Raw genomic sequence first — 25,684 nt, 5'->3', positions numbered from 1 at the left:
AGTTTTCTTTTTCGATAGTCTATTTCCCTCAAATGTAGGGAATTATCTGTCGCTACTTCCGTTAAAAAATTTGTGAATTTAAAGAATGGAATGGAAAAATACAATGAAAAAAAAATAAAAATGAAATCTCTGAATTTACTGAACTTTTCAAAATCAAATTAGTATTTTGATTAATCTCAAATCAAATCTTTTGAATCAATTCACTAAAAAGATCCTTAAACAATCATTCAATGAAAGTCGCCTGTTTGTTCATTAGGTCTAATTAATCAAATGCTCCTTTCTATATGCTATATAATGCTATATGCTCTTACACTTCTATAGTCAGTCTGGAAATCAGTCACGCACTTCTAAAGGCATAAGCTGTGAAATCGTGCCATAGTGCACTATATGTGTCATTTACTGTATACAAAATAAATAGAATGAGTGGATGAGTGATTGATTTTGGAAGAAGCTTTTGAACGAGTCAGTTCGTGTAAGTTAGTGAACATGAACGATTTGTTTAAAACAAAGAATCATTCATGAAATGAAACACTACTATGCAAACTTTCAAAGAAAGAAGTCCAACGACTTTACATATCCAACACAGGGCTCATATAAGCTCAGTGTCTAGTGAAACTTTTCTTCCTTTTCACCACGTTAATCTGTCAAGCCTCCGAGTAGCTTTCGCCTTTTCTGGACGCAAAACAACGGAGGTATTCAGTGTGGTTGTGATTTAGAGTGTGCTACTTAGTCCCAGAGTTAAATCTTTAGCATTTGTCTGCATAGAGGATACTGTGCTACAGGATAAACAACCGCTTAACAGCACACTGCGTTTGAAAGTCAGAAACACTGATGCACTGATCGCAGATGAAGGCACCCAGTCAAAACCTCCATGTTAATGCAATGCACGACTCTCTGGTGTGTTTTCCCAGTCCCCTTAAACTAACAAGCCATATGTTGTTCTGCAAAGCACTGAAAGAACATGAGGAATCTGGTTGTGTCTACGCTGTTTATGCTATTAGTGTCATAAAGAATCGATTGATTCCATATATAAGGGCTCAGACTCAAACAACCTGTAGAGTAACTGAAAACTCTTGATGTACTGCAGCATACCACAAAATTTGTAGGCAGTTAGATGCATCTACATAACATACAAACACTTCAACACCTGCAAAGAAGTAACTGCATGCACATTTATTACTATTTCTTCAATGAAACATGCCTACATTTTAACATTCCAAAAGAAAACTGGGAAAACAAACTAAACAATAGCATTTCTAGTCCTGTCATGACAGCAGTTGTGATACTGTTATGTGCTATCGCACATTCTTTGCCCTGAGGTTTAACCTGGCACAGATGCAAGCCTTTCTAATCATTGCTTTGAGCTGACAAAACCTCCCACATTTCAAAATAACATCCTGGTACAGACAGTGTGATGACAATTTTAGATTCCAAGGACAGTTAACTTCCCTTCTTCCTGGTTACCATTGTGCTCTTGTGATAGCAGAGCTCCTCGGGGATGAATGCAACCCCCCTTTTTCCATACCACAAACTCACAATGGCTTAGGAAGAACTTTTACATTTAAAACATTAAGCTTGTGGGATGCTGCAGTGCATGTGTTTACTACAGCTGTGTCTGGATGGCACCTTCTTAAAATGACCGAAATTATCATTATATACTTAAAATTAGTCTCACAATAGTATGATCATATGTGCATTACCATATATATATACTTACATAGAACGTTGTAATGTTTGTTATTGTTTTTAATGTAATGTTTTTCAAAGAAGTCTCTTATACTCACAGTAATATTGTGAAATATTATTCAATTTTAAAATAACTTTTAACTATTAGAATATATTTTACAATGTAATTTATACCTGTGATGGCAAAGCTGAATTGTCAGCAGCCATTGTTCCAGTCTTCAGTGTCACTTTGCATATGAAGAATATAAAAAAAATATAAGGTTTTGGTTTGTTAGATATTTTTGTTCACCTCATAATTCCCATACTTCCTTTTTTAACTGTGGAAAATAGAAAATATGAATAAAAAATTGGTATGTGTGTCCAAATGTTTGACTTGAATTGTACATGACTATATACATAAAAGCATGTTAACTGAGTGGTTTGTTTACATGTTGACATAGCTCTTTGAGCTCAGATTCCTTTGTTCAGTCATGTATCATTGACATATATATAGAGAGAGCCAGGAAGGATCTAGAACAAACAGGACATATGAACATAGAAAAGAGATATGCAGCCTATACATCCTGAGGCATTATGCAATGAACCCAGGACCAATGCAAAGCCATCTAATTTGCAACACCCGCTCTTGGGTGTTGCAAATTATATTCAATTTTCTAGAAGAGCTTCAAGTGTCATAGCAGGAATGACAGAACTGTTGGCTCTGCACTATGAACTCTCTGACCTTTTTGCTGGTTGATTTCAGATGAACTAATTTTTAAATGAAAGGAAATCGTGAACTTATTATGTATACCATCATAGAAAGATTAAACAAAACCATTTTATGTAATACTCTGTTTCATATGCTCCACATTATGTTTGTGTGTAATAACATCCATTAGTCATTACTGAATGACATGTGGTCTACAATTTATAGAGGGAAATTTACATCAACCATAAAGAACTGTTGCCCAAGCATCCATGATGTGCTTTCAAGTATGGAATCTTGATTCCATTTAGACAGTTTGACTCCATCACGCTATTTTCCTGATCAATCCTATGTAGTCTGTGTTGTAATTATGGATTCTGTGATTAATGTAAGGGTAACATACAGTGCCTATAGAAAGTCTTCATACCCCCTCAGTTTTTCACAATTTGTTATGTTGCGTTATTATGTTAAACTGCTTAAAATTACTTTTTTTCACATAAATCTACACCCCATTAACCATAACGACAATTTACAAAAATACACCTAAATAACTCTCAGACTATGAAAAAAAAAGATTCTCTGTTCTGATTTACATTTACATTTCATCATTTAGCAGACACTTTTATCCAAAGCGACTTACAAATGAGAACAACAGAAGCAATCAGACCAATGAGAGAACAACAACAGTATACAAGTGCCATGACAAGTCTCAACTAGTCTAGCGCAGTACACGTAGCTAGGTTTTTTTTTAAATAATAGAATAGAATAGAATAGAATAGAATAGAATAGAATAGAATAGAATAGGTAAGTGCTAGTATTAGTTGGTCAGGTGCTGGCGAAAAAGATGTGTCTTTAGATGTTTTTTGAAAATGACTAAAGACTCAGCAGTTCGGATTGAGATTTGGAGGTCATTCCAGCAGCTGGACACAGTCCAGGAAAAGGTCCGTGAGAGTGATTTTGAACCTCTTTGGGATGGCACCACAAGGCGTCGTTCACTTGCAGAACACAAGCTTCTGTAGGGTCGCATAAGTTTGAACTAGTGAGTTTAGGTATATTGGTGCAGCGCCAGTGGTTGTCTTGTAGGCAAGCATCAGTACATTGAATTTGATGCAAGCGGCTACTGGTAGCCAGTGTAACCTGATGAGGAGTGGAGTAACGTGAGCTTTTTTTGGCTCATTGAAGACCACTCTCGGTGCTGCATTCTGGATCAGTTGCAGAGCAGGGCTCCAAACAAAAAAATCGAGTAAGGAGCCATTGGCTCCTATAAGAAAAAACTTAGGAGCCAAATAATTTTTTTAGGTGCCACAGAATAAACGTGTTTTATTTATTTTACGATTATTATTATTTATTTATTTACATTTTAACATTTCAATCATACTGTCATGTTTATGTCTCATCTTTTCTTGATTTTATCAGCATTTTAATCCATCTTGTAGATGACCTGGGAATTAAGGTTCACTTAAAGTGGGAACTAAATGTCTTTTCCAGCTTGAAATCTACAGTCACAAAGAATTGTTCATTACACAGAATCTGTACCAGTATCATGGAGCAGAAGCATCACTTGGCCACTGAGTGTAGCTTGGGCTCCTCCGACATTTCAGTAAGTTGGACTGTAGGATCTCTTATAAAATAGCCTACCTTTTGATGTTAATTCATGTTCACTATGTACTATATTAGTAAAGAGAAAGATTAAATGGGTTCACTTGCCCTTGAACTGAGGCGCTAAAGCGATCACGCCTGCCCCATTAAGGAGCGCCAAAACTGTATTGTTTGAATTTCGTTATGAATTCGGAATAATTTTAAAGCTGGTACTTTTTATTAAAAAGTGACAAAGCACAGAGATTTTGTGATTACTGGACGGCAGTTGCACTTCAAATAATGAAGTTCACGCATTAAAAGAACACAGACCAAGATCTTGTTTAGAAGAAGCCGTATTAGTAATTATTATAAACGAGAATTGTTAAATAAATTGTTAACGATATTGCCAATATCCACACAGCTGACAGCTTTACCTGTTCTAGTTTGTTCAAGTTGTGCACGAAACAGACGCTGTATTTTCTGCACTTTCCCTTCTTACGTCATTTCTCTCTCGCTGCACAGCGGAGCTGCGTTTATCAGACTGTGAGCGTCAGCACTGATGTGCGGCAGAGAAGAGGACTGTCTGAAACTCTTTTTCCACTAAAACTTTGATGCGCATCGTCTCCGTTTAATACGTGAACATAACAAAAGATTTGATCGCAAAACAATTAGGAAAAAAGGCATTACATTCAAATGTTTAAGTTATAAGATGTAAATATATACCCAGATAGCAATAACACTCGGGCTGATTCTGGCTGAAATGCGATCACAAGTCCTAGGTTTTTGGCTGTCCTGGAAGGAGTTATGGTTGACGAACCCAGCTGTATAGAGTAGTTGTGATGAAACGATGGGTTTGATGGAACCACAAGCAGTTCTGTCTTAGTAAGGTTGAGCTGAAGGTGATGGCCCTTCATCCAGCTAGAAATGTCTCACAGACAGGCTGCAATGCGAGCAGCTACCGTCGGACCATCTGGTTGGAATGAGAAGTAGAGTTGAGTGTCATCAGCATAGCAGTGATAAGAAAAGCCATGCTTCTAAATGACAGATCCTAATAATGTCATGTAGATGGAGAAGAGAACTGGTCCAAGCACTAAGCCTTGAGGAACCCCAGGAGCAATAAGTTGTGACTTAGAAACCTCACCCCTCCAAGACACCCTGAAGGACCTACCTGAGAGGTAGGACTTGAACCACAGGAGTGCAAAACTTTCTGAAGGTGGACAGGAGAATCTGGTGGCTAACGGTGTCAAAAGCAGCAGACAGATCCAGCAAGATGAGTATTGAGGATTTGTAAGCTGCTCTTGCCAGTCGCAGCACTTCAGTAACCAAGAGCAGGGCATTCTCAGTTGAGTGGCCGCTTTTGAAACCAGATTGGTTGTTGTCCAGGAGGTTGTTCTGTGCAAGAAACATAGAGAGTTGGTTGAACACAACTTGCTCAAGTGTCTTTGCAATGAAAGAAGGGATACCGGTCTGTAGTTTTCTAAAAGTGCTGGATTTAGAGAGGGTTTTTTTAAGGAGTGGGCTTACCCGAGCCTTCTTTAATGCTGTGGGAAATGTACCAGTGTGAAGAGAGGTGTTGATAATGTGAGTAAGCGAAGGTATGACTGAAGAAGAAATTGCCTGAAGGAGGTGTGTGGGGATAGGATCAAGTGGACTAGAAGTAGGACGACTGGAAAGGATAAGTTTGGAAATGTCCATCTCCGAGAGTGGAGAGAAGGAGGAGAGAGAGAGTGTGTATTAGTCGTTATGAAGTTATCATCAGTTTGCAGTGTGGGGAATTGGTCACTGATGGTTCATGTCTTATTTTTGAAGAAAATTGCAAAGTCATCAGCTGTAAGAGTTGATGACGGAGGAGGGGGAGGAGGACAGAGAAGAGAAGTGAAAGTTTTGAAAAATGTGAGAGAGTCAGAACAGTTGTTAATTTTGTTGTGGTAGTATGTCATTTTAGCAGTAAAGACATTCACTGAGGTCGGTAGAGCTTTTTGATTTGCGCCATTTCCTTTCTGCAGCCCTGAGTTTAGAGCGATGTGCATGGAGAACATTGGACAGCTAGGGGGCAGAGGGGGTGGTGCATGCTGGTCTGGATGAAAGTGCGCAAAAGTTGTCCAAGCAAAATGCTTGGAGCAAAGAGTGTCAGTAGCAATACATAATGTGTCCAGTGCTGAAACCTGAGAGGGTGAAGGAAGTGACCTGGGGCATGATAAATGACTACAAAGTGGATTTTAACAAGGTGGGTAATAGTAATTGCATGTGACAAACAATTCCTTTCATGTTCGATTCCTGATGAACCTCAATTCCTTATTCATGTCTCAGGAAAACCAAGCACCACTTATCACCTGCATAATACCATCCCAACAGTGAAGCATGGTAGCAGCAGCAGTTAAGGGCATGAAGACTTGTGCAATGTAAATTTGCAAAGTACAGTAGTGCCATTATGGTGAGTGGGGTGTAGATTCATGTGGGAAATTCATGTGGTGTAATTTAAAGCAGTTTAACATAATGCAACTTAACAAAATGTGAAAAAATGAAGGGTTATGAAGACTTTCTATAGGCACTGTACACTTACAATCATAAATTGTGGATATAAAAACAAAAATATAATTTTAGTTTTTTGTTTATAAAAATATATATATATATAATTTATTAGTGGTGAAAGGTACAAAGAGATCAGCCCTGTAAAATGTGCTTTAAATTATCATGAATTAGTGTGTTTGTTCAGAACAGATTCAACTCGTACATATAACTAACTACCACCCCCTAGTGGTTACTTGAAAGCACTTGGAGTAAAACAGATCTAAATAATATATAAAATAATTAGTTATAATATAAATTGCAAAAAAATACATTTTTAACATTTAGATGTACATACATTTCTGTCAAATACACCAAAACATAAATCTAAAAAAACAAAACAAATAAAAACTCACACGACCGGGAATAAAACACATAGTTTCACTTTCATGCTTTAATTTTAGTTTAGTTTATTTTAATTTTATTTACTTTTAGAAAAATCGTGCATTTTTCTGTCATTTTGCAAAGAATTCTTGACCTTTATTTTGAAAATCTAAACAGGAAGTAGCTGCTCCACAAACTTCCGACTAGGATGCGCGAAACCCTCTAAGGGATTTCCCTTTATTTGATATCGTTGTTGATTGCCTTGAGGGTGGAAAACACGGTATAAACAGGCTAGTAGCACAGCGCCAGTCATGTCAGAGACATACGGTAGGGTGACTAATTTTCCTTTTCTCGTGCCACACTTCTTATCGGCAGCATAGCATGAATTTTAGCAGGTGTCCCGAGCACATTCATCACAGTATTTGTTTACAAGCCCTGTTCAGTGCCAGCTAGGCAGCAGCTATCTGTCTGCCATATGTTCTGTCGACGCCATTCACAGAAGTGTTCATTAATCTTTAATTAGTCAATTAAACCAGTACGTGATGACTACAATGATGTTAAAAAAGACCGTTATTTATTTGTATATAACTTGATGACAAACCTCTTTAATGTCTACATTAGATTATGACCAGTGTCAATAACATATAGTCTGATTCATGTTTTGATATTGTAACATTCCTATACTATCCTATTATTATGAGAATCCTATGCAGCTTTTGACAAAACATCTTTATTGTTTTTGTTTTCCTCCCCTTTAGATTTCCTGTTTAAGTTTCTTGTAATCGGAAATGCAGGAACTGGAAAATCCTGTCTGCTTCATCAGTTTATAGAAAAAAGATGTATGTTGGTTTCTGTTATCTTATCATAAAACAAACAAAACAAAACAAATCTATGAAATGACAGTCATCGTTCTGTTGCTGATGTATTTTCCCTGGTTCTTCTAGTCAAAGATGACTCGAATCACACTATCGGGGTTGAATTCGGCTCGAAGATAATCAGTGTGGTCAATAAGTTTGTCAAGCTCCAGATCTGGGATACAGCAGGACAGGAGCGTTTCAGGTGTGTTCATACGGCTGTGTCATATTTCTAAAACTGTTTCACTCCTAGATTGGCCTTGTCTATAAAAGGACCATTGTGAGAGTAGGCTTATGATGATAATTTCCAGATTTGTTCTCAGGCAGTCAGATGGTGGAGCATTTAGGGGAGGGAGTGATTCAAGTCCAGATTGCATGTAGGAGTTTATAGTACCGTGCACAGATTCATTTGTCAGCGCTATCAACATGCACTTAATTTGCATTGAACATTTGCCCACAGCTTGCTTAGAGCCAAGATAGCCTCAGCGCATTTAAAATGAAAATATGCTGATGTCACACAAACCACCTTTTGTGTATGTAGGTTTTTTGCGTGTTTATACATAGCGTGTTTGAGACTTATTAAAAAGATTAAAAAACTATGTTTTTTTTTTCTTTAATCTTGTCTTTACTTGCACAGGGTACAAATTGAGCCAAATGTGCCACTGGTCCTCCTTTTAAAAATGATAAATTATGTAAAAATATACAAAAAAAAAAAACTTTAAAACTTTATTTTTTCAAATATAGATTTAATTTTAAGTTTTAGTAAATTTGTTGTCTGCTATTTTAATTTCTATTAGTTTTTATCAATTTTATTTTATATTTTTATATTTTCAATTTTAGTTTTAGAAATTGTAATGCTTTATCTTGCTTGGATTTATTAATTTTTAGTTTTATACATATTTAATTTGTTTTTATCTTTTATATAATATTCATAGCTTTTAATAATATAATAATAATAATAGCTTTAGTTAACAATGACAACACTGTGCACAACGCCCCGGAGAGAAAGCTATTTTTTTTCATTGGTAAAGTGAAAACAGTTTGTTTTTCGTTGCAGTTACATAATTATATATATTAAAAAAATCACAAGATCGCTTGAAGCTAAATATTACACAATTAGTCTCTTGTTCAAACAGCACTGAGAAGAGCTTTTGCCACTGTTCTGTTTGCTGCTGCAGCTTATTCTATTACACAATAATGTGCATTAAAACATTGTCTTGCATGTTTATTTCAGAATTATGAGGCCTAATACCTCATAGCAGATAATATGTTGTAGACGCTCAGGAAAACATGCAGTAGCTTGAACAGAAATGTGTCAGTCCGGCTAATGTTGAAGGATGTCTGAGCCATACAGTCCTGCTATTGTGAGCAGATATGATTAGACTAGCGGTCAATTGATATTGATTTTGCAGCGCCTAGTGAGGTTATCTAGACGGCAGGGTGGCTGATTGATGATATAATCCCAGTATACTATCCAGAGTACTATTTAATGTCAGTAACGTCATTTGGACGTCAGTGTTTTAGCACTTATTTAAACATTTGCATTCGCTTTGTTCATTCTAGTACTTTCACAATGTAATGAATTGCAGAAGAAAAACAGATCTCACCCTGTTCTCATTGATTATTCTGCTTGAAGTTAAATGTGTTTGTGAATGGCAATTCAGCCTTTATGCAAGCATTTATTTCACATAATATTTACTCATCAACGATGCATGTAAAATAAAACTAAAAAAGAAGACCGTTCTCGTGAGATCTTTTATGCTACATAATATTTTTATCACTAGATTTGACCATCTCTTATCTCAAACTTTTACAGATGTCACAGAGGTTTAATGTTTGTTCTCCTCAGGTCTGTGACACGCAGCTATTACAGAGGGGCAGCAGGGGCTCTTCTCGTGTATGACATCACTAGGTAATGTATATCCAGTGCCTCTACATAATATTATTATTATAATTTTTTTTTTTTCCAGATATTCATATATTTCTGAATGTTTACCTAGAGCTATACTATGACATGCATTTATAGATCCTTAAGTGTGTTGATTTCTCATGCTTTCTGTCTTCGGATGTTAGTCGAGAAACATACAACGCTCTGACCAACTGGCTGACAGATGCCCGCATGCTGGCCAGCCAGAACATCGTGATCATACTGTGTGGAAATAAGAAAGATCTGGATGCTGACCGTGAAGTCACCTTTCTGGAGGCTTCACGCTTCGCTCAAGAGAATGGTGCGTATTTCAGACAAGCAGTTCCCGGCTGCTAACAATTATACTGAATTATAGAGGCACCCAATTGCTTTCAAACGGCTGATAATAACATCACAAAAATCCACATGACCACAGTCCATCAATAAATATCTAGTAAGGGGGAAAGCTGTATGTTTGTAATAAATTCATCAAGATGTTTTTAACTTCAAACCCTTGCTTTTGGCTAAAATAAATGTCCTCTATTCATTATATCCTCTTAAGCATGTTTATAGCTCAAAATTATGTACTGGACAATATATCTGCTTTCATATTGTGATTGTACCACAAGAGGTCACTACAGGATAGTATTAATAACACAAACATGAACCAGTAAAGACCCACAACTGCATTCAGATCACAAGGGCTTTTTCTGAGGCTAAAGAGTGATTGCTTATTGGTGCGTTACTATTGTGGATATACTGTTTGCTTATAGATCTTTGGTGTTATTGTTAACTAAAATGATTAAAAATTATTTGCATTAATGTACATAAAGCTAAAATAAAATATAAATATGAAATGAAAAGGATATATTTGGAAGTTTTGCAATAGCAACTAAATTTAATAAAATACACTAGGTAGAAGTACTAAAAGGACTAAAGCCAAATATAAATAAATTAAATCTAAATAGAAATAATAATAAAAAAAACTCACAAAAGCACATAACAAAAATTAAAATTTGAAAATATGAAAATAAAGTCCACATCAAAATATTACTAAATACTATATATAATAATATATAAATAATTCTAAATAAACACTATTATGGAATATATTCACAATCTTCAAAAAAAAAATTTCAGTGAGTATTATTAAACAAAACAAACGGATTTGTTTATATCTTTGTTTTCAGAGCTCATGTTTTTGGAGACCAGTGCTCTAACAGGGGAGAACGTGGAGGAAGCTTTTGTCCAGTGTGCTCGAAAAATCCTAAACAAAATAGAGTCAGGTACAAAAATACCAGCGCCTTGTGCTGTTACTTGTAAGCTTGCAAAAACATTTGAATCAAGCTGCTGTGCTTGTCATTTGGTTGTGTAGGTGAGCTGGACCCGGAGCGGATGGGTTCAGGAATCCAGTACGGAGATGCAGCGTTGCGGCAGCTGCGTTCTCCCAGACGGGCTCAAGCAGAGAGCGTGCAGGACTGTGGCTGTTAACACAGATCCCGACCAGGTGAAGGTCCACAGGGTTCACTTCCTCTCTCTGCGTGCTTTCACAGGTTTTAATATTAGAAGCTGTTCTGAGAGGTTCAGTACTTTTTTTATCATTGTGATGTGCAATCATTTACAGTACAGTATGTTTATTCTTTGATACTAATTTTCTAATTTTTGCTAATACTATAAATTTGATATCTAAATCGCTCTGACATGAGTGTGACAGTGTGAATGCATGAGGGTTGTAGAGTGCTGTTCCTCCTCCACTGGCGCTCTGTACCTCTCACAACGGCAACATCCACTAAAAATAGCTGTGCTGCATTCAGATTTAATCAGACACAGTTGTTCACATTTCTCAGAACATCAATTCCTGCATATTAGATTTAAGTGTCTTGTTCAGTGTGGTAGTGCTTTTTTTCTCTTCAGTGTCCTTGTTGTTTTTTTTAAATAATTGAATCATATATGAAACTTTTAGTCTTTAGCTGGAATTTTCATTTTTTTCTCTCACTTTTTCCCTCACTGTTTTCATTTCTTAAATGAATGCATTTTTCAAACATTGAGTCACTTAAATGTTAATGCAAGAATCTAAGGTGATATAAAAAAGAATGCAAAACAATGGGTCTGAAAATACGAACATAACATATTTATGTGGTAATCATTTGTAAACCATTTTTTATGTAGATATAGTTGCACTGAATTGAATGAGACATTACACAGATGCATTACACAGTGTTTCTTGAATGAGGCCCAATTTCTCAAAAATTCTAATTATTTTGCATTCATTTCTGCTCACTACTAGTTTACCCTTTTGCTCTGCAAACGGATGTTGTTGGTTTCCCTTTTCATGGTAAAAAATGAAATTAGGTTTATAATGAGTTTTTTTTATGTTAACAAATGCAGTACTTTTACAGCATTTACTAATCTTGATTCACGTTGATTTCTACATAAATTACCATTCAGAAGCTACAAACCATTTTCAACATTGATAATTATAAGAAATGTTTCTTGAGCAGCAAATCAACCTATTAGAATGATTCCTGAAAGACCATGTGACTTTGAAGACTGGGGTAATGATGCTGAGAATTCAGCTCTGCCATCACAGGAATAAATAATATTTTAAAATATATTAAAATAGAAAACTTAATATTAAAAATAATATCACTGTTTTTATTGTCTTTTTTTATAAAATAAATGCAGCATTGGTCCGTATAAGATACTTTTTTCAAAAATATTACCAACCCCAAGTGTTTTAACAGTACGTATACTGATTTAAGGTTGTATACAAATTTATATATTCATAAATGAACCTAGATTATTAAACGCTTTAAAAAAATGTTGTTTCCAAATGTACTATCTAATGGTAATGAACTGAACTGTATTGTAAAGTGATCCCAAAATACTTCATGACACATAATTTTAGCTTTAGTCAAAGTGTTTTCATAAATTGTCTGTAAAAGGATACCCCACAGCATCTCTGCTGTATTTGGCATGCCCTATAGCTGGGAGGAGATCTCTTCAAGAAGAGGTGCTATTTTTGTCACTGACACCCACCAAATGCTGCTCAAGTTTGCTTCTGCATGCCAAGTGACGGTGACGCAGCACCAGGACTCATACACACATACAAATGTCTTAATGTTTCACCTTCTTCCATCTCCTCATGAGGACAAACAAGTCCTTCAACCCCTTCACCCTCTTATCAGTCAAATGTCACATGAGAGACAGTGTCAGGGAAGTGGATATAATTAACTCCAGATCCTCCCAAATGCTTTCCAAAGTTTCTGAGGAGCCTTATTAGGAATGTGAGCTAGAAATAGAGATTCAAGGTGTCTTGAAGCTGCTCCTTCAGTTTGTAGACAGGAAGAAAAAGACCATCTATATAATTACCTGCACTCTTTCTGTGTCCTTTGGCCAAGGCAGGTTTTGTGAACACGAGGAGGAGGACATTAGGGGAGAGTTTGACTATGGCTCATCGTGTTGGAGTGACTGTTTCCCTCACCTTACTTTTACTTCTGTTCTGACATGCCGAGGGACCCCCTGTGCTCCAGAAGTCTCCAGAAAAATGTTTACTTTCCCCCTCGGGCCCAAGCCAAGACATCTGTGGTACCCAAAACACTGAGGGTAGCTAAAAGACCTTGACCCTAAGAATACTGCACTGAGCACTCGCCCCGTCTATTCTCTCTTCCATATGTAGATGTTGTGTAGAAAAGAGTTTCTATTATCATCACCGTGGAGCATGTTTCATGGTTGCAGTACTACTACATATTCATAAATGACTATATACAGCATACTGTATATATAGCTTAAGCATACTGCATCGCTGCTCAGTGGCATGCGCCTGTAAATCTTATCAATGGAGTTTATCGCAATTTATCTTGCTAGCATGTTGTTTGCTTTTTTTTTTTTTTTTCTCCAAGTCTTCTATTTTTTGCTTAGTATGTTTTAGGAAAGGATGCTAGAGTATTTCATAAAAAGAGGTTTTTGACATTTATGTCAAGAAGGCTTTGTGTTTGTATTATAATTAATTTACATTCAAAGTGAAAAATTTAAGGGCCAGCACACACTTACCTTCATATCGCACTGTAATACATTGTCAGTATGAACAGCTTCAAAATCAGTGTTACATGCTCTGTATTTATTGAAAAGCATTTTTGTGCTGCGGTCCCATTTTTAGATGTCTGTTGGAATGACACTGATGTGTTTGAACTAATTTCTTTGTTTTTCGAAAATAGATTGCTTTTTTTTGTAAACTATTTTCTTATTTTTCTCTACTTGTCCCCTGTTCTTCTTATACATTTTAAATGGACATATCTCAAATAAGCTTGCACCCAAAATTAATCATAAATAATTGTGGGCCTTGCTTCAAAATGCTTGTCATTATGTCTTTATATCAAGATTTTATGTTTGTAAAAATGGGACAGATTGCCAATAGTCATGTTTAACAATGCACTAAATGGTAGTTGGTTATTCATTTTTCATTTACCTTGTGTCTACACTTTACATTGATCTAAAAATAAAATATAAAAATAAATCTGTAGCACTGATATAAAGAATTAAGGTCTGATTCAAAACCTAACCAAATGTACAATTTAGTTGCTGAATGTAAAACAGTGTTTGTAAAATCAATGTAATTTGTGTAAAACTTTCTAGACAGCTTTCTTCATGGAAATGCAACAATTTCTTTAAAAAATAAATCAAAGAACAATTAATAAAAATAATTCAGTTAAAGTGAATAAGGGGGGCATTGCTAGACATTTAAACTGCTGCATGCATCTGACACATGGATGAGGTCTTGGCAAGCTTGCAGAATCCTGATGTCCAAAAACAGCATGCTATAATAAGTTGGCAATATAAAAATTGGCCTTGTACATTAGTGAGGACAGTTTCATATTTTACTGCAGCAAACCTGTGAACAAACTATCCTTACCTACAAACAAGAGAACTACTTTTATAGCCATAATACACTTATGAATTTTTTTTTGTTTTATTTTACTGTAACACAATTACCAGCAACCTGTTAAAAACGTCAAGACTGAAAACTGACACCATTATTACCAGACTAAGTCCTCATAAAGAAAGTTTTTAGAAAAACTCTTATCTCATATAAACACATCTCACTTTCACTGGCAGTAATCTAAACACTTACATTTTAATACCCTTCAAAACGGCTTCCATAACAGTGGAATGGATATTCATCATATTAATGTAGCTCATATACATCATGGCTTCATTATTCTTATGCTAAAATCAACACTATTCTCATTGTACATGCCATAAATCACTATGAAGATATGTGGGGAAAAAATACCTGTACATTTGTTCAGAGGTGCTGAACAATACCCTTACATAAAGTCTACAAATATCCCAATATCATTATTTCTCAATAATAAATTACATAAAATACAACAAGAAATACCTGAGTGCTACTAAAAAATAAATAACATCACACTGAATGAAAGTTATGCTTAATGATAAACAGCTGGAATTGATCTCATTCAAAAATTATTTGTCATATTGCTGTGAGTTTCATGCTTCAGATAACAGTGACTTTTTACTTTTTATATAATACCTCTCAAAGAAAGCAGATATTAATATAGCAGATCAACTGCCAGTGTGAGAGTAAGTGTTGATTAATTAACACTTTACAAAGACCCATGTTGGCGCAAATGATTTCTGTAAAGTACAAAACAGATTTCTTTACATTAAACCTAACTATTAACACAATGTAGATAATACACAACATTACAATACTTCACATTATATGTCTATAATTGTCTGACAGCTAAGAGTGTAAAGAGACACTGGTAAATCTCATGGCCTATAAATCTATATGACCTATAAAAATCATGCAACAAGGCATGTGATTGTTTGGCAATTTGCCCTGCAGCATCAATGGATTGTGTTCTCATGTTTGATATGTACCAGTAAATGCAACATATCCATGGTGTAAATAAAGCCCTAAAAAACCTTGAGTTATTAATCTGTTTAATTCATTGTGACCCATATTCTTGAAGACGGGAAGTGAGCTGAACAGATGCGCCAGTCATCATGTGAAGTGTTTTGGGTTGTTTAGCCTGAGAGGTTTAGATAGTCACTGACATTTTCAAAGGATTTCAGAAAGCAGTACTACCGAGAACGAGCTGAAAAGCAGCGCATGTACTCCGTCATCCAGGGGTTGAAATCAGGGACGATCTTATTTCTGTTCTTTTCGAAGTCAGCAGATCTGGCTCTTTGTTTGTCAGATCTCTTCATCTGTTTTTCCATCTCCCGTCTGGTTTTTGCTCGTAACGCTGACTCATGGATCTAGACAGAACAAACACTGCATGAATAACGATAAACAAATGAGTATTTAAAAGGGATAATTCACCCAAATGTGAAAATTCTGACAGTAATTATTACTCAGCTTCATGTCGTTCCAAACCTGTAAGAACTTCGCTCATCTTCAGAACACAAATGAAGATATTTTGGATGAAATCCGAGAGCTTTCTGACCCGGCATAGACAGCAGCACAACTACCATGTTCAAGGCCCAGAAAGGTAGTAAGAAGATTGTTCAAGTGCATAATTTGACAGGCACATCAAATATTGACATGAAGGAGAATAAATTGTTGCATAAAGTCATTATTTTTGTTTTCTTTGCTTACAAAAATGATTCTTGTAACAGTGAAGTCACATGAACTATTTTAATGATGTCCTTACTACCTTTCTGGGCCTTGAACATCATAATTCCCTCTCATACCAAAGATGCACCTCTGCAGGATGCAGGTCCAATGCTCTCTGATATCATCAAAAATATCTTAATTTGTGTTCCGAAGATGAACAAAGGTCTTATGGGTTTGGAACAACATTAGAGTGAGAATTAATGACAGAATTTTTTTTGTGTGTGAGTGTGTGTGTGTGTGTGAAATAATTTTTTTTGTGTGTGAGTGTGTGTGTGTGTGTGAACTATCCCTTTAAAGGAATATTTCACACAAAAAAAATTATTCTGTCATCATTTACTTGCAAAACAAGACTGAACCACATTGACTTTCAAAGACATTCCTTTAAAATAATAGTAATATAATGACAGAATTTTCATTTTCGAAACTATGTAAGTAATTGTTCATCTCTATCTAAATATGACGGGATCAGTTGTATGACCAAAATGCCGAGACACCAGTGTCGACAGACAGGGCCAAATACCTCAAGTACAGTTCATCTCTATCTAAATTGACTATTTAAGTTAACCAAACTGTAATAGTTTTTATTATATTACTATTTTTGGTCAATGGTCAATGCTCTCTTATGATATGGTGTGCTTCCTGAAAGGATCCTCACCTCTGCAGTTGATGCTGCAGGTCCAACATTATGGGTTTTCTTGGAAGCCATATCTGTCTGCCTCTCTCCTGCACCATACAGGGCAAAAGGGTGCCGGTTCTCTTTTTCAGGGTCTTTGGTGGCATGAGGCTTGACTTTTGACCTTGTATGCTTGTGTGAGGAGCGGAGTTTGCTCTTTTCTTTCAGAAAATGCACTCAAAAAGATGACAGAGTGTCAAGGGCAACACTCTGCTGGCTCTTTCTTCCACCCGCCCCTTACTACCTCCCTCACCTAATCACTGTGACGAGGGTCAGGGCTCATTGCTCGGCCGCCACGCACTGTCAGCACCCCCGCGCAAGCTTAGCGACAACCCCTGATGAACAGGCCCTCTTTCTTCCTCCCGCTCTTGATGACTTTGCTCAGCTACTCTGGTAACACGCTCTGTTGAAAAAAGATAGAGATATGCATGGAATTTGACATTTTGAATAGTGTTTTAATACAATAGTTTTCATTATGTACCACAATTTACTGTATCTTTATGCTTTGCCAAACTATGCTAAATTGTGCCAGTGTTCAAATAAGTGTTTATGACACTATAGCTGCAAAATCAATAAAAAACATCATATTATTATTACTACTATAAATATTAAGCACAGGAGGGAATGTGACTTGCACTCGCTCATCCTTGAAGCCAGCAAAAGTCAATACAATGTCAGTGCAAGTAAATATATATACACTATAGCTGCAAAATCAATAAAAAACATCATATTATTATTACTACTATAAATATTAAAGTTAAATGAAAAACAGAAATTCACAAAGATTTTTTTTTAATGTCAGTGCAAGTAAATATATATATTTTAATTATAAACATATATATATATCATACATGTTTTAATTGAATGTCTACACAAATAGGCCCAGGCCTATGGGCAAGTTCACACTAAATGCAATCTAATATATGTGTATATATATATATTAGACAAAATATTAATTTTATATTATCAGATTTTATTTTAGCTTAAATTTGAGTTATTTTGTTATTGTCAATTTTATTATTTTTAATATATATTTCTTTTAAGATTTAAATTTAGTTTCAGTTAATTACTGAAATCAGTAACCTTTTCAGTTAACGTTACTGAGACAATTTTCATTCAGGTTTTGTTCTAAAACTTGTATTTTAGATTATTATTTATTCAGATTTATTTCCATTAACGAAAACTGAGAACTTTAGTTCACAATAACATCACTAGAATACAAACTATCTTATAAAAGATATAATATAAAAGACAAACAATAGAAGATGACAGCCTGTAGTTTAGGACTTACTGGTGTCTGCAGTGTCTTCTGCCTGTGGTTCTGGTTCTGGTTCAGGTTCTGGTGTCACACATGCAGATCTTTCTGGTTTCTCATCATGGAGCCTCTCAGGTTCGACTTTATTCCGACTTAGAGGAGTAGATTTACCACTGGAACCTGTCTCGCTCCCCCATTCTCCCCAAAACCAGGGGTTGTGCGCTTGCTCCAACAGCCGTCTCGACAGTCTGTACTTCAGCAAATCCTCATAACATTTTGCATAAGTGTCCCATTTCGGATCCTTAAATTTCTTCATGTATTCGGACCTAATTCGCTTCGTCACCATATTTCACTATCGTTCGACTGCAGAAAAAATAGAGAAATTGTACATTATATAGCGAAGTAGCCGACTGTAACTGAATTATGCAATTCCGTGTATATTCCGAACCAGCCCACCTCCCGCGCCAGACATTTAAACCAAATCACTATGGCAACAGAATTCTAATATGCAAGTGACAGCCAATCGCTGGCCAGCTGTGAATAGCGCTCCATCGACACGCCCCCTTCATATACACGCCTACTTAAACCATGGCGTCATCTCGGAGCTCTCTGTACCTCTTAATGCTTTTGCTTATTAGGCGACACTAAACATAATTGTGGACTTAACTAATACAGTTCACTAATCTAAAACACACGAATAAGAGAAAGACATCAGTAAATTATTATACGTATCACATATAATGTGTTGCCATCGACAATATCCTGAACAGAGAACGAAAGAGCTTTATACTGTGAGTAGTCAACGTTAAACATCTGCGTTTGGTATAAGGACTGCCTGAAGTTAATCAAACAGCGCGGGCTATCGTAGTTTACGTTGACGTTAACACTGCATTTCAGCGTCGACTATATCTACAGCGAATGATCACGTGACAGCAGCGAGCGGAGGCAAGTTGAATGTTGATTCGCGCATAAACACCTGTCAACACTAATCTGAGGCGTTTTTTTGATAATGTATTAACTTACCGTATTGTTTTAAGCGAGAATGAGAGCTGAGAAGGTAAACAAATGGCGCTTGTTGTCTGCAGACGTCAAGCTTGCTTTGTAAAACACGGTTGTAGCTCCGCCCTGTGGTGAAGGCGCTAGAAATCACGAGAGGACATCAACAGGTGTTGTCACATCCCCAAAGAGACATCTATCTATCTATCTATGGTTCTGATAGTGCTTTTTGCAATATTGCTTATTTGCATAGTAGGGTTTACTGAGTTACATTTATTTTGTAATTCAATTATGTAATTTTGTTACATGCAACTAGTTACTCCCCATCACTGCTTTTCAGCCACTCACATGGTTAAACCAGATCTGACCAAAACCCGTTTTCACTAATCTGAAATTAGTTATTTGTTTAAAACCGCCTCAAAGAGTCACCTTTGACTTTTTGATATAAATTGTTGTTATTATTATTATTATTATTATTATTATTATTATTATAGTTCCATTATTTATTCTATTCAGTTGATCAGGATCCCACCCTGGTTTTCCCAGAAGCAAATGTAGTGCATTGCAGTGAAGTCAGACGGAGGTCAGCTTTCGCTGTTTTCAGGAATATTAGAAGGGTTGAAAGACCATGTGAGACCATTTGATGACTTGAATTTTCACTAAGCAGTCTCCACTAAGATCACTAAGAAGTCAGCAGTTTCAAGTCAAACAATTTATTAACACAAACATGGCTCAAAAACCAAATACCAAATAATGGACTTTAATAAATTAAGACTATTTATGTACAGATTACAGTCTTGTGATAGATAACATGGTATACTGGTCTTCTGAATCTTGATTGTGTCTGTTTGAACAATGCTGGGGCCTGCCTCTTCGTGCTCCTGCTTGGTAATCCAGGGTATGTTCATCGAGTACCACATGGGTACAAAATAAATCTGTAGCAAAGCTGTCCCATAACGATGAATGTATTCTCCATTATTGCATATTCCACAGCAGTAGATGCAGATGATAGATTTAGAAGCACTTGCGGTGGACAATGCTGGGGCCTGCCTCATCGTATTCCTGCTTGGTGATCCACATCTGCTGGAAGGTGGACAGGGAAGCCAAGATGGAGCCACCGATCCATACGGAGTATTTACGCTCAGGTGGGGCAATGATCTGTCAGAATAAGGAGACAGAGGAACAGGTAAGTGATGCGTTGTTGGGAACGAGACTATGTTAAAGGATAACCACAGATGCATTACCTTGATCTTCATTGTGCTGGGGGCCAGAGCAGTGATCTCCTTCTGCATACGGTCAGCAATACCTGGGTACATGGTGGTACCACCTGACAAGACATTGTTGGCATACAGGTCCTTCCTGATGTCAATGTCACACTTCATGATGCTGTTGTAGGCGGTCTCATGGATTCCAGCAGACTCCATACCTGTTTAGAAACACCTTATTAATAAAACCAAAATCTGTATGGAAAATGCAGCATTTTTGAATAGCGTTGTCTTTACGCACCAATGAAAGAAGGCTGGAAGAGGGTCTCTGGGCAACGGAAACGCTCGTTACCAATGGTGATGACCTGGCCGTCGGGCAACTCGTAGCTCTTCTCCAGGGAAGAGGAAGAGGCGGCAGTGGCCATCTCGTTCTCAAAGTCCAGAGCCACATAGCACAGCTTCTCCTTGATGTCACGGACAATCTCACGCTCGGCTATAAACAGAGTTTTAATTAAGTCAGTTGTTTCTAACATACTAACAACAGAACTAAAAAAAAAAAAAATGTATAGCCTGAATGCACTGTAAGTCGCTTTGGATAAAAGCGTCTGCTAAATGCATAAATGTAAATGTAGAACAAATAACAAATAGATGTAGCATAATAAAATCCAATACGGACAAGCCTGTGATAATAATATCATGAAAATGTTATATTACTGATGGTAATGGATAAAAGGCTTGTATTAAAACTCTAAAAAAATTTTTAAAATAAAACCAACTAAAATCAGTTATTTAAAATTAAGTTAATTTGGGGATAAATCCACCATACAGTATGAAAAATTAATATAGATTTTTAGATTTGCTAAAAATTACATTTATGAGCATTATGAAGTCACTAAAGATTTGTGTTAGATGCTAAAGGTAATCTTTAAAAAAAAAAAAAAAAAAAAAAAATAGGGGAACTGAGCATGCACAATTATCCAATATTATACAAATTAAAAAATTCAAAAGAACAGCCTTTATTTGAAATAGAAGTCTTTTGTAACATTTTAAATGTCTTTACATCCACTTGATCAATTGTGTTTGATCAGTTGAATGCATCCTTGCTGAATAAAACTATTTTTGTTTCTTTCAAATAAAAGTCTCACTGACCCCAAATGTATTTTTAACATCAACTGATACAATACATGTAAAACATTTTGGCCAATATAACCATTAAGTTACTGAAATATTGTGTATCCCTAAATAAATTAAACAAATATTAGTCTAAAAAAAATCTGATTTGTTGTGATAAACAGAAGAAAACAAGACAGAAATGACAGAAATTTCTCACCAGTTGTGACGAAAGAATAACCACGCTCGGTCAGGATCTTCATGAGGTAGTCAGTCAGATCGCGACCGGCCAGATCCAGACGCATGATAGCATGGGGCAGAGCGTAACCCTCATAAACGGGGACATTGTGGGACACACCATCACCAGAGTCCAGCACAATACCTTAAATGTAGTGAAAAAACAGGTCAGAAAAAACAGCATGTTTTGTTATATACAATAAAATGATTTGTAATTTAGAATAATTGTCTCACCAGTGGTACGGCCAGAAGCGTACAGGGACAGCACAGCCTGAATGGCCACATACATGGCTGGGACGTTGAAGGTCTCAAACATGATCTGGGTCATCTTCTCACGGTTAGCCTTGGGGTTAAGAGGGGCCTCAGTCAGCAGAGTTGGGTGCTCCTCAGGGGCGACGCGGAGCTCGTTGTAGAAGGTGTGATGCCAGATCTTCTCCATATCGTCCCAGTTGGTAATGATGCCGTGCTCGATGGGGTACTTCAAAGTGAGGATACCCCTCTTGCTCTGAGCCTCATCTCCTACATATGAGTCCTTCTGACCCATACCCACCATGACACCCTGGGAAAAGAAAGAGAGTATTTTTAATGTCACAGTATTTAAATGTTGCAGTAACTTAAGATTACCCATGTGAACGATATTTACAAAGGGCAAAATGCAGCTGAACAAACCTGGTGGCGGGGGCGACCAACGATGGAGGGAAAGACAGCTCTGGGGGCGTCATCTCCGGCAAAGCCAGCCTTGACCAGGCCTGAACCGTTGTCGCACACAAGGGCGGTAGTCTCGTCGTCGTCACACATCTTGATGGATTCTAATCAGGAACATATCAGCACACTGTCACGGCTGTTTCTAACTATTTCATGTTAAAACTGGTGGCTAATTTTATGAATTCTTACAATCTCAATCGCACATTTTAGTACGATCTGCTTACACCCACTGTTGGTTAGGTTTAGGGGTTGACTGCCATGCTCTATTTCTAGAAACCGTATGTTTCCGTATGAATCACATCATATCAATTCTTACAATTCTTCATACACAATCACTACCTTGTAAAGTAGCTATGTTTTCTAATGAGATCAAGTTGAACATTAATAAATATTAGATTGGGTGCAGCTTTATGCAAAAAGATTAATTGAATTAAGCGAGTTTAAAATGAATTAAGTTTGGTTGAATTTTTTTTTTTTTTTTTTTTACAGCGTACAAAGATTAATATGTGCATATTGCAACCAATGAATCCTGTACTGAGAAATTAATATTTTAAGTTAACATTTTGACATAAATCTATATCTCTGTGACAGCAGTTCTACTATTTTATAAAAGTACACATTTGTTTTATGGTTCTTGAATGCTGTCACATTAAGTATACAAAATATCAATATTGCCAGTGACAATTTCAAAATATACAAATCAACTATAATGAATAAGTGAATTAATTAATTAAAACATTGCTAGGTCATCTTATAACTTATTGCAAACTCATTATTTATATCTTGTGGATTTCAAATAAAATAAGTTAGTTACCACACACTGAATAAAAGTTTTTCTGTTAGTCCACGTTAACTACACTAATAGCGCCTGGGTCTAATGCAGTTGTCTTACCTTTCTGTGATGAAGCTCAGTGCAGAACACAACCGCTGATGGATCCGATCAGTCTCGACTGACTGACCATGAAAACCTTATATACTCTTCGTGTTTGTCCCCACGCGCACTATCGAGGCTATCTGTGTGTTCAGAAGGAGTGTTCCCCATCCTTCAACCATATTAGGCTCTAGCAGGGTAAGCGAGGGGTGACTTCCTAGTGAAGCGTCGTGTCCCCCACTGGTTCCTAGTGAGCATGACTGTCCTTCTATGGTTTGATAGCCATCACTCCTGGCCCGGCGCGAGCTGTTTACGGTGTGGGGGCGGAACTGATGTTGCTACTAGCCTTTTCCCACATGGTGCTTCGTAGTATATTTCTGTCAGTTGTAAAATAGCACGTTTAGAGATTTGTGCAGAGCCAATAGGCTATTTGATCGCATTATTCTCATATAGTTAGCAGTTGCAATAATGGGAAACGAAGTCAATATAAGTGAACTGTGGTCAGTTTGATCTTTTGTAGACATTTTCTATTTTAGACACTTGGGAACATTTGGACCATCTGTTTACAAATCTGCTACAGTCAGTTTTCCAAGCAAATGAATTGGATGGTGTTAATATAAGCTTTTATTTTGTTTTATTGATAGCGTGATAGATGTGTATTTGTGAGATTTTTAAATTAATGTATTTGTTGTGATTTGTATGTTATATATCTATATCTATATATATCTTTTTTGTATTTTTTCTTTGAACTCTATGGTCTTTATTCTCTGAATATATTTGTTTTAAAATAAGAAAAAAAAGTTTTAATATGCTGATTTGTTTCTCAAGTAAATGTATTTTGTTTTAATGTTTTTTTTTTTAAATAGATATTTTACTGAAAAACAAGACAAAAAATGCTGACTGTGATCCTTTTTTTTTCTTCCTCCGGTGCAGGGAGGTGTGTGGCTGCTCTGCATACTTCATTCAAAAGAGGCCCGTCTCTGTGCAAGCAGATATCCTGCCATAGTTGGCCCTAGAGCTTATGTTGAGCTGAGGGAGTCAATGAAGCCTGTAGCCAGTTACTGAGGGTAAGCAGCTTACTGCTTCAGCAAACAAAACAACAGTCGGAGCTACAATCTCCCTGCTTCAGCTTTATCAGAGCTGGTGAATCAGTTTCTGCAGTTAAGAGAGGGACACAGTGAGAGCAATTTATCATACCACCTTACGATTTAGGTGTATTACAATTCATACTAATGTAATGACCATAACTATTTGAGACAGACTGTAGATTACAGCAGTAAGTCACTTGCATTAACAGTACTTTGCCATAGCAGATCCAGTTCTGTTTGAGAGTTTTTACCTCTTTGGTTTAACTATCACCATCACTCTCTAAGTTTCCAAAATAGCTAGTAATTTATTTTCAACTGTCAACAGCACCCTCTTTTGGCAACTAAAATCATTTATGTTCTCAAAGACAGGGATGTGGACAGGGCAGTGTTTTAAAGTAATCAGTGTTTCAGTGTTATTTATTAAGAGTGCAGATAAAACAATAGAAAATAAACAGACAAACATATACATTTCACAAACATGAAACCTAAAAAGTTACCGCATTAAATATTACAATTTTCTAAAGTTCTGAATAGATTTCCACTTATCCAAATGATTTATATATATAAATATATATTGAGTAAAAGTTACATTAAAATATCTCTGTTATAGTCTCTGTTCTCAAATACAACTGAGATAATTATATCTATCCTTTTTTATTTTACAACTGTTCATACAGGTGCTCCTTCTAAAACAGTATCTTCATTACTGACAGATAACAATGGCACTGGAGTTGGAATCCGTCCCAGTAAAAGCTTTGTGGTTTATGATCTAGGCACGATTCACTGACATCTGTGTCATTACCAAAGGTGATAAGAAACGACAGAAGCACCACTGTGTCTGTGATCACCCTCACAAAATACTTCATTATAAATATTACTTGTGCAGAAAGAATTTGTGTAGATGAAATTAATTTACGTTTTCATAAATCATTCTTGTGTAAATGTTCCCAGTGAATCAAATGCAACAGTTTACCGTTTACCTTTGGTACACTTCAATAAACTGATTATCACCCTTTCCTTAATAAAGGACTTACATGTTTTATTACAAGTAATACACTGCGTGCATAATTATTAAGCACGTTGATATTCGAATTATTTTGTTTTTCCAAGCACATTTTACCAATTCCATACCACATTAATAACTACTATTAATTTTGTATTTAATCATTTATAAGTAATATAATTGTCCATGGAAGTGTATGTTTCCATTTACAGATAAAATTAGCCAAAAAAGAGGTTTAACTCAGACTGAAAAGTCAAAAATTATTAAATCCCCATGAGAAATATTTAAAACTAA

General features: G+C 36.2%; 3 protein-coding genes across 3 annotated transcripts; 1 reads left to right on the top strand and 2 right to left on the bottom strand.

Annotated features, from left to right (window-relative positions):
* Positions 1–7,013: 7,013 nt before the first annotated feature.
* Positions 7,014–14,269, top strand: rab4a (RAB4a, member RAS oncogene family). The gene is made up of 8 exons (XM_042736898.1): positions 7,014–7,168; positions 7,600–7,680; positions 7,786–7,900; positions 9,545–9,607; positions 9,769–9,923; positions 10,792–10,887; positions 10,977–11,108; positions 13,003–14,269. Exons 1-7 carry the CDS (start codon positions 7,153–7,155, stop codon positions 11,090–11,092), a joined length of 642 nt encoding a protein of 213 aa, XP_042592832.1. The 5' UTR covers positions 7,014–7,152; the 3' UTR covers positions 11,093–11,108; positions 13,003–14,269.
* A 651-nt stretch (positions 14,270–14,920) lies between these two features.
* ccsapb (centriole, cilia and spindle-associated protein b) lies at positions 14,921–19,721 on the bottom strand. Its single transcript, XM_042736122.1, has 5 exons — positions 19,199–19,721; positions 18,212–18,538; positions 17,222–17,323; positions 16,903–17,096; positions 14,921–15,889 (listed from the first exon to the last, which is right to left on the bottom strand). The coding sequence occupies exons 2-5, from the start codon at positions 18,519–18,521 to the stop codon at positions 15,713–15,715; spliced, it is 783 nt and encodes a 260-aa protein (XP_042592056.1). The 5' UTR covers positions 18,522–18,538; positions 19,199–19,721; the 3' UTR covers positions 14,921–15,712.
* Positions 19,722–19,868: 147 nt separating this feature from the next.
* On the bottom strand, positions 19,869–23,475 carry acta1b (actin alpha 1, skeletal muscle b). Its single transcript, XM_019114280.2, has 7 exons — positions 23,321–23,475; positions 22,393–22,532; positions 21,958–22,282; positions 21,707–21,868; positions 20,678–20,869; positions 20,416–20,597; positions 19,869–20,329 (listed from the first exon to the last, which is right to left on the bottom strand). Exons 2-7 carry the CDS (start codon positions 22,519–22,521, stop codon positions 20,186–20,188), a joined length of 1,134 nt encoding a protein of 377 aa, XP_018969825.1. The 5' UTR covers positions 22,522–22,532; positions 23,321–23,475; the 3' UTR covers positions 19,869–20,185.
* Positions 23,476–25,684: the final 2,209 nt, after the last annotated feature.

The sequence above is a fragment of the Cyprinus carpio genome, chromosome B13 (assembly GCF_018340385.1).
Source record: "Cyprinus carpio isolate SPL01 chromosome B13, ASM1834038v1, whole genome shotgun sequence".
NCBI classification, from domain to species: domain Eukaryota; kingdom Metazoa; phylum Chordata; class Actinopteri; order Cypriniformes; family Cyprinidae; genus Cyprinus; species Cyprinus carpio.
Note: the sequence above shows the minus strand (reverse complement) of the source record. Positions and strands in the feature narration are given on the sequence as shown.

Bases quoted from the DNA above. Each gene is read 5' to 3' on its own strand.
- ccsapb (XM_042736122.1), bottom strand. From the start codon at position 18,521: ATGGTGACGAAGCGAATTAGGTCCGAATACATGAAGAAATTTAAGGAT. The intron at 17,324-18,211 runs GTAAGTCCTAAA...TTTTTTCAACAG, and splicing joins AGAAGACACTGCAGACACCA to AGCGTGTTACCAGAGTAGCT. The intron at 17,097-17,221 runs GTGCGTGGCGGC...CATCTTTTTGAG, and splicing joins CTTGCGCGGGGGTGCTGACA to TGCATTTTCTGAAAGAAAAG.
- rab4a (XM_042736898.1), top strand. The intron at 7,681-7,785 runs GTATGTTGGTTT...TGGTTCTTCTAG, and splicing joins TCAGTTTATAGAAAAAAGAT to TCAAAGATGACTCGAATCAC. The intron at 10,888-10,976 runs GTACAAAAATAC...TTGGTTGTGTAG, and splicing joins CCTAAACAAAATAGAGTCAG to GTGAGCTGGACCCGGAGCGG.
- acta1b (XM_019114280.2), bottom strand. From the start codon at position 22,521: ATGTGTGACGACGACGAGACTACCGCCCTTGTGTGCGACAACGGTTCA. The intron at 21,869-21,957 runs GTGAGACAATTA...ACTACATTTAAG, and splicing joins CGCTTCTGGCCGTACCACTG to GTATTGTGCTGGACTCTGGT. The intron at 20,598-20,677 runs GTGCGTAAAGAC...GTTTCTAAACAG, and splicing joins CTTCCAGCCTTCTTTCATTG to GTATGGAGTCTGCTGGAATC.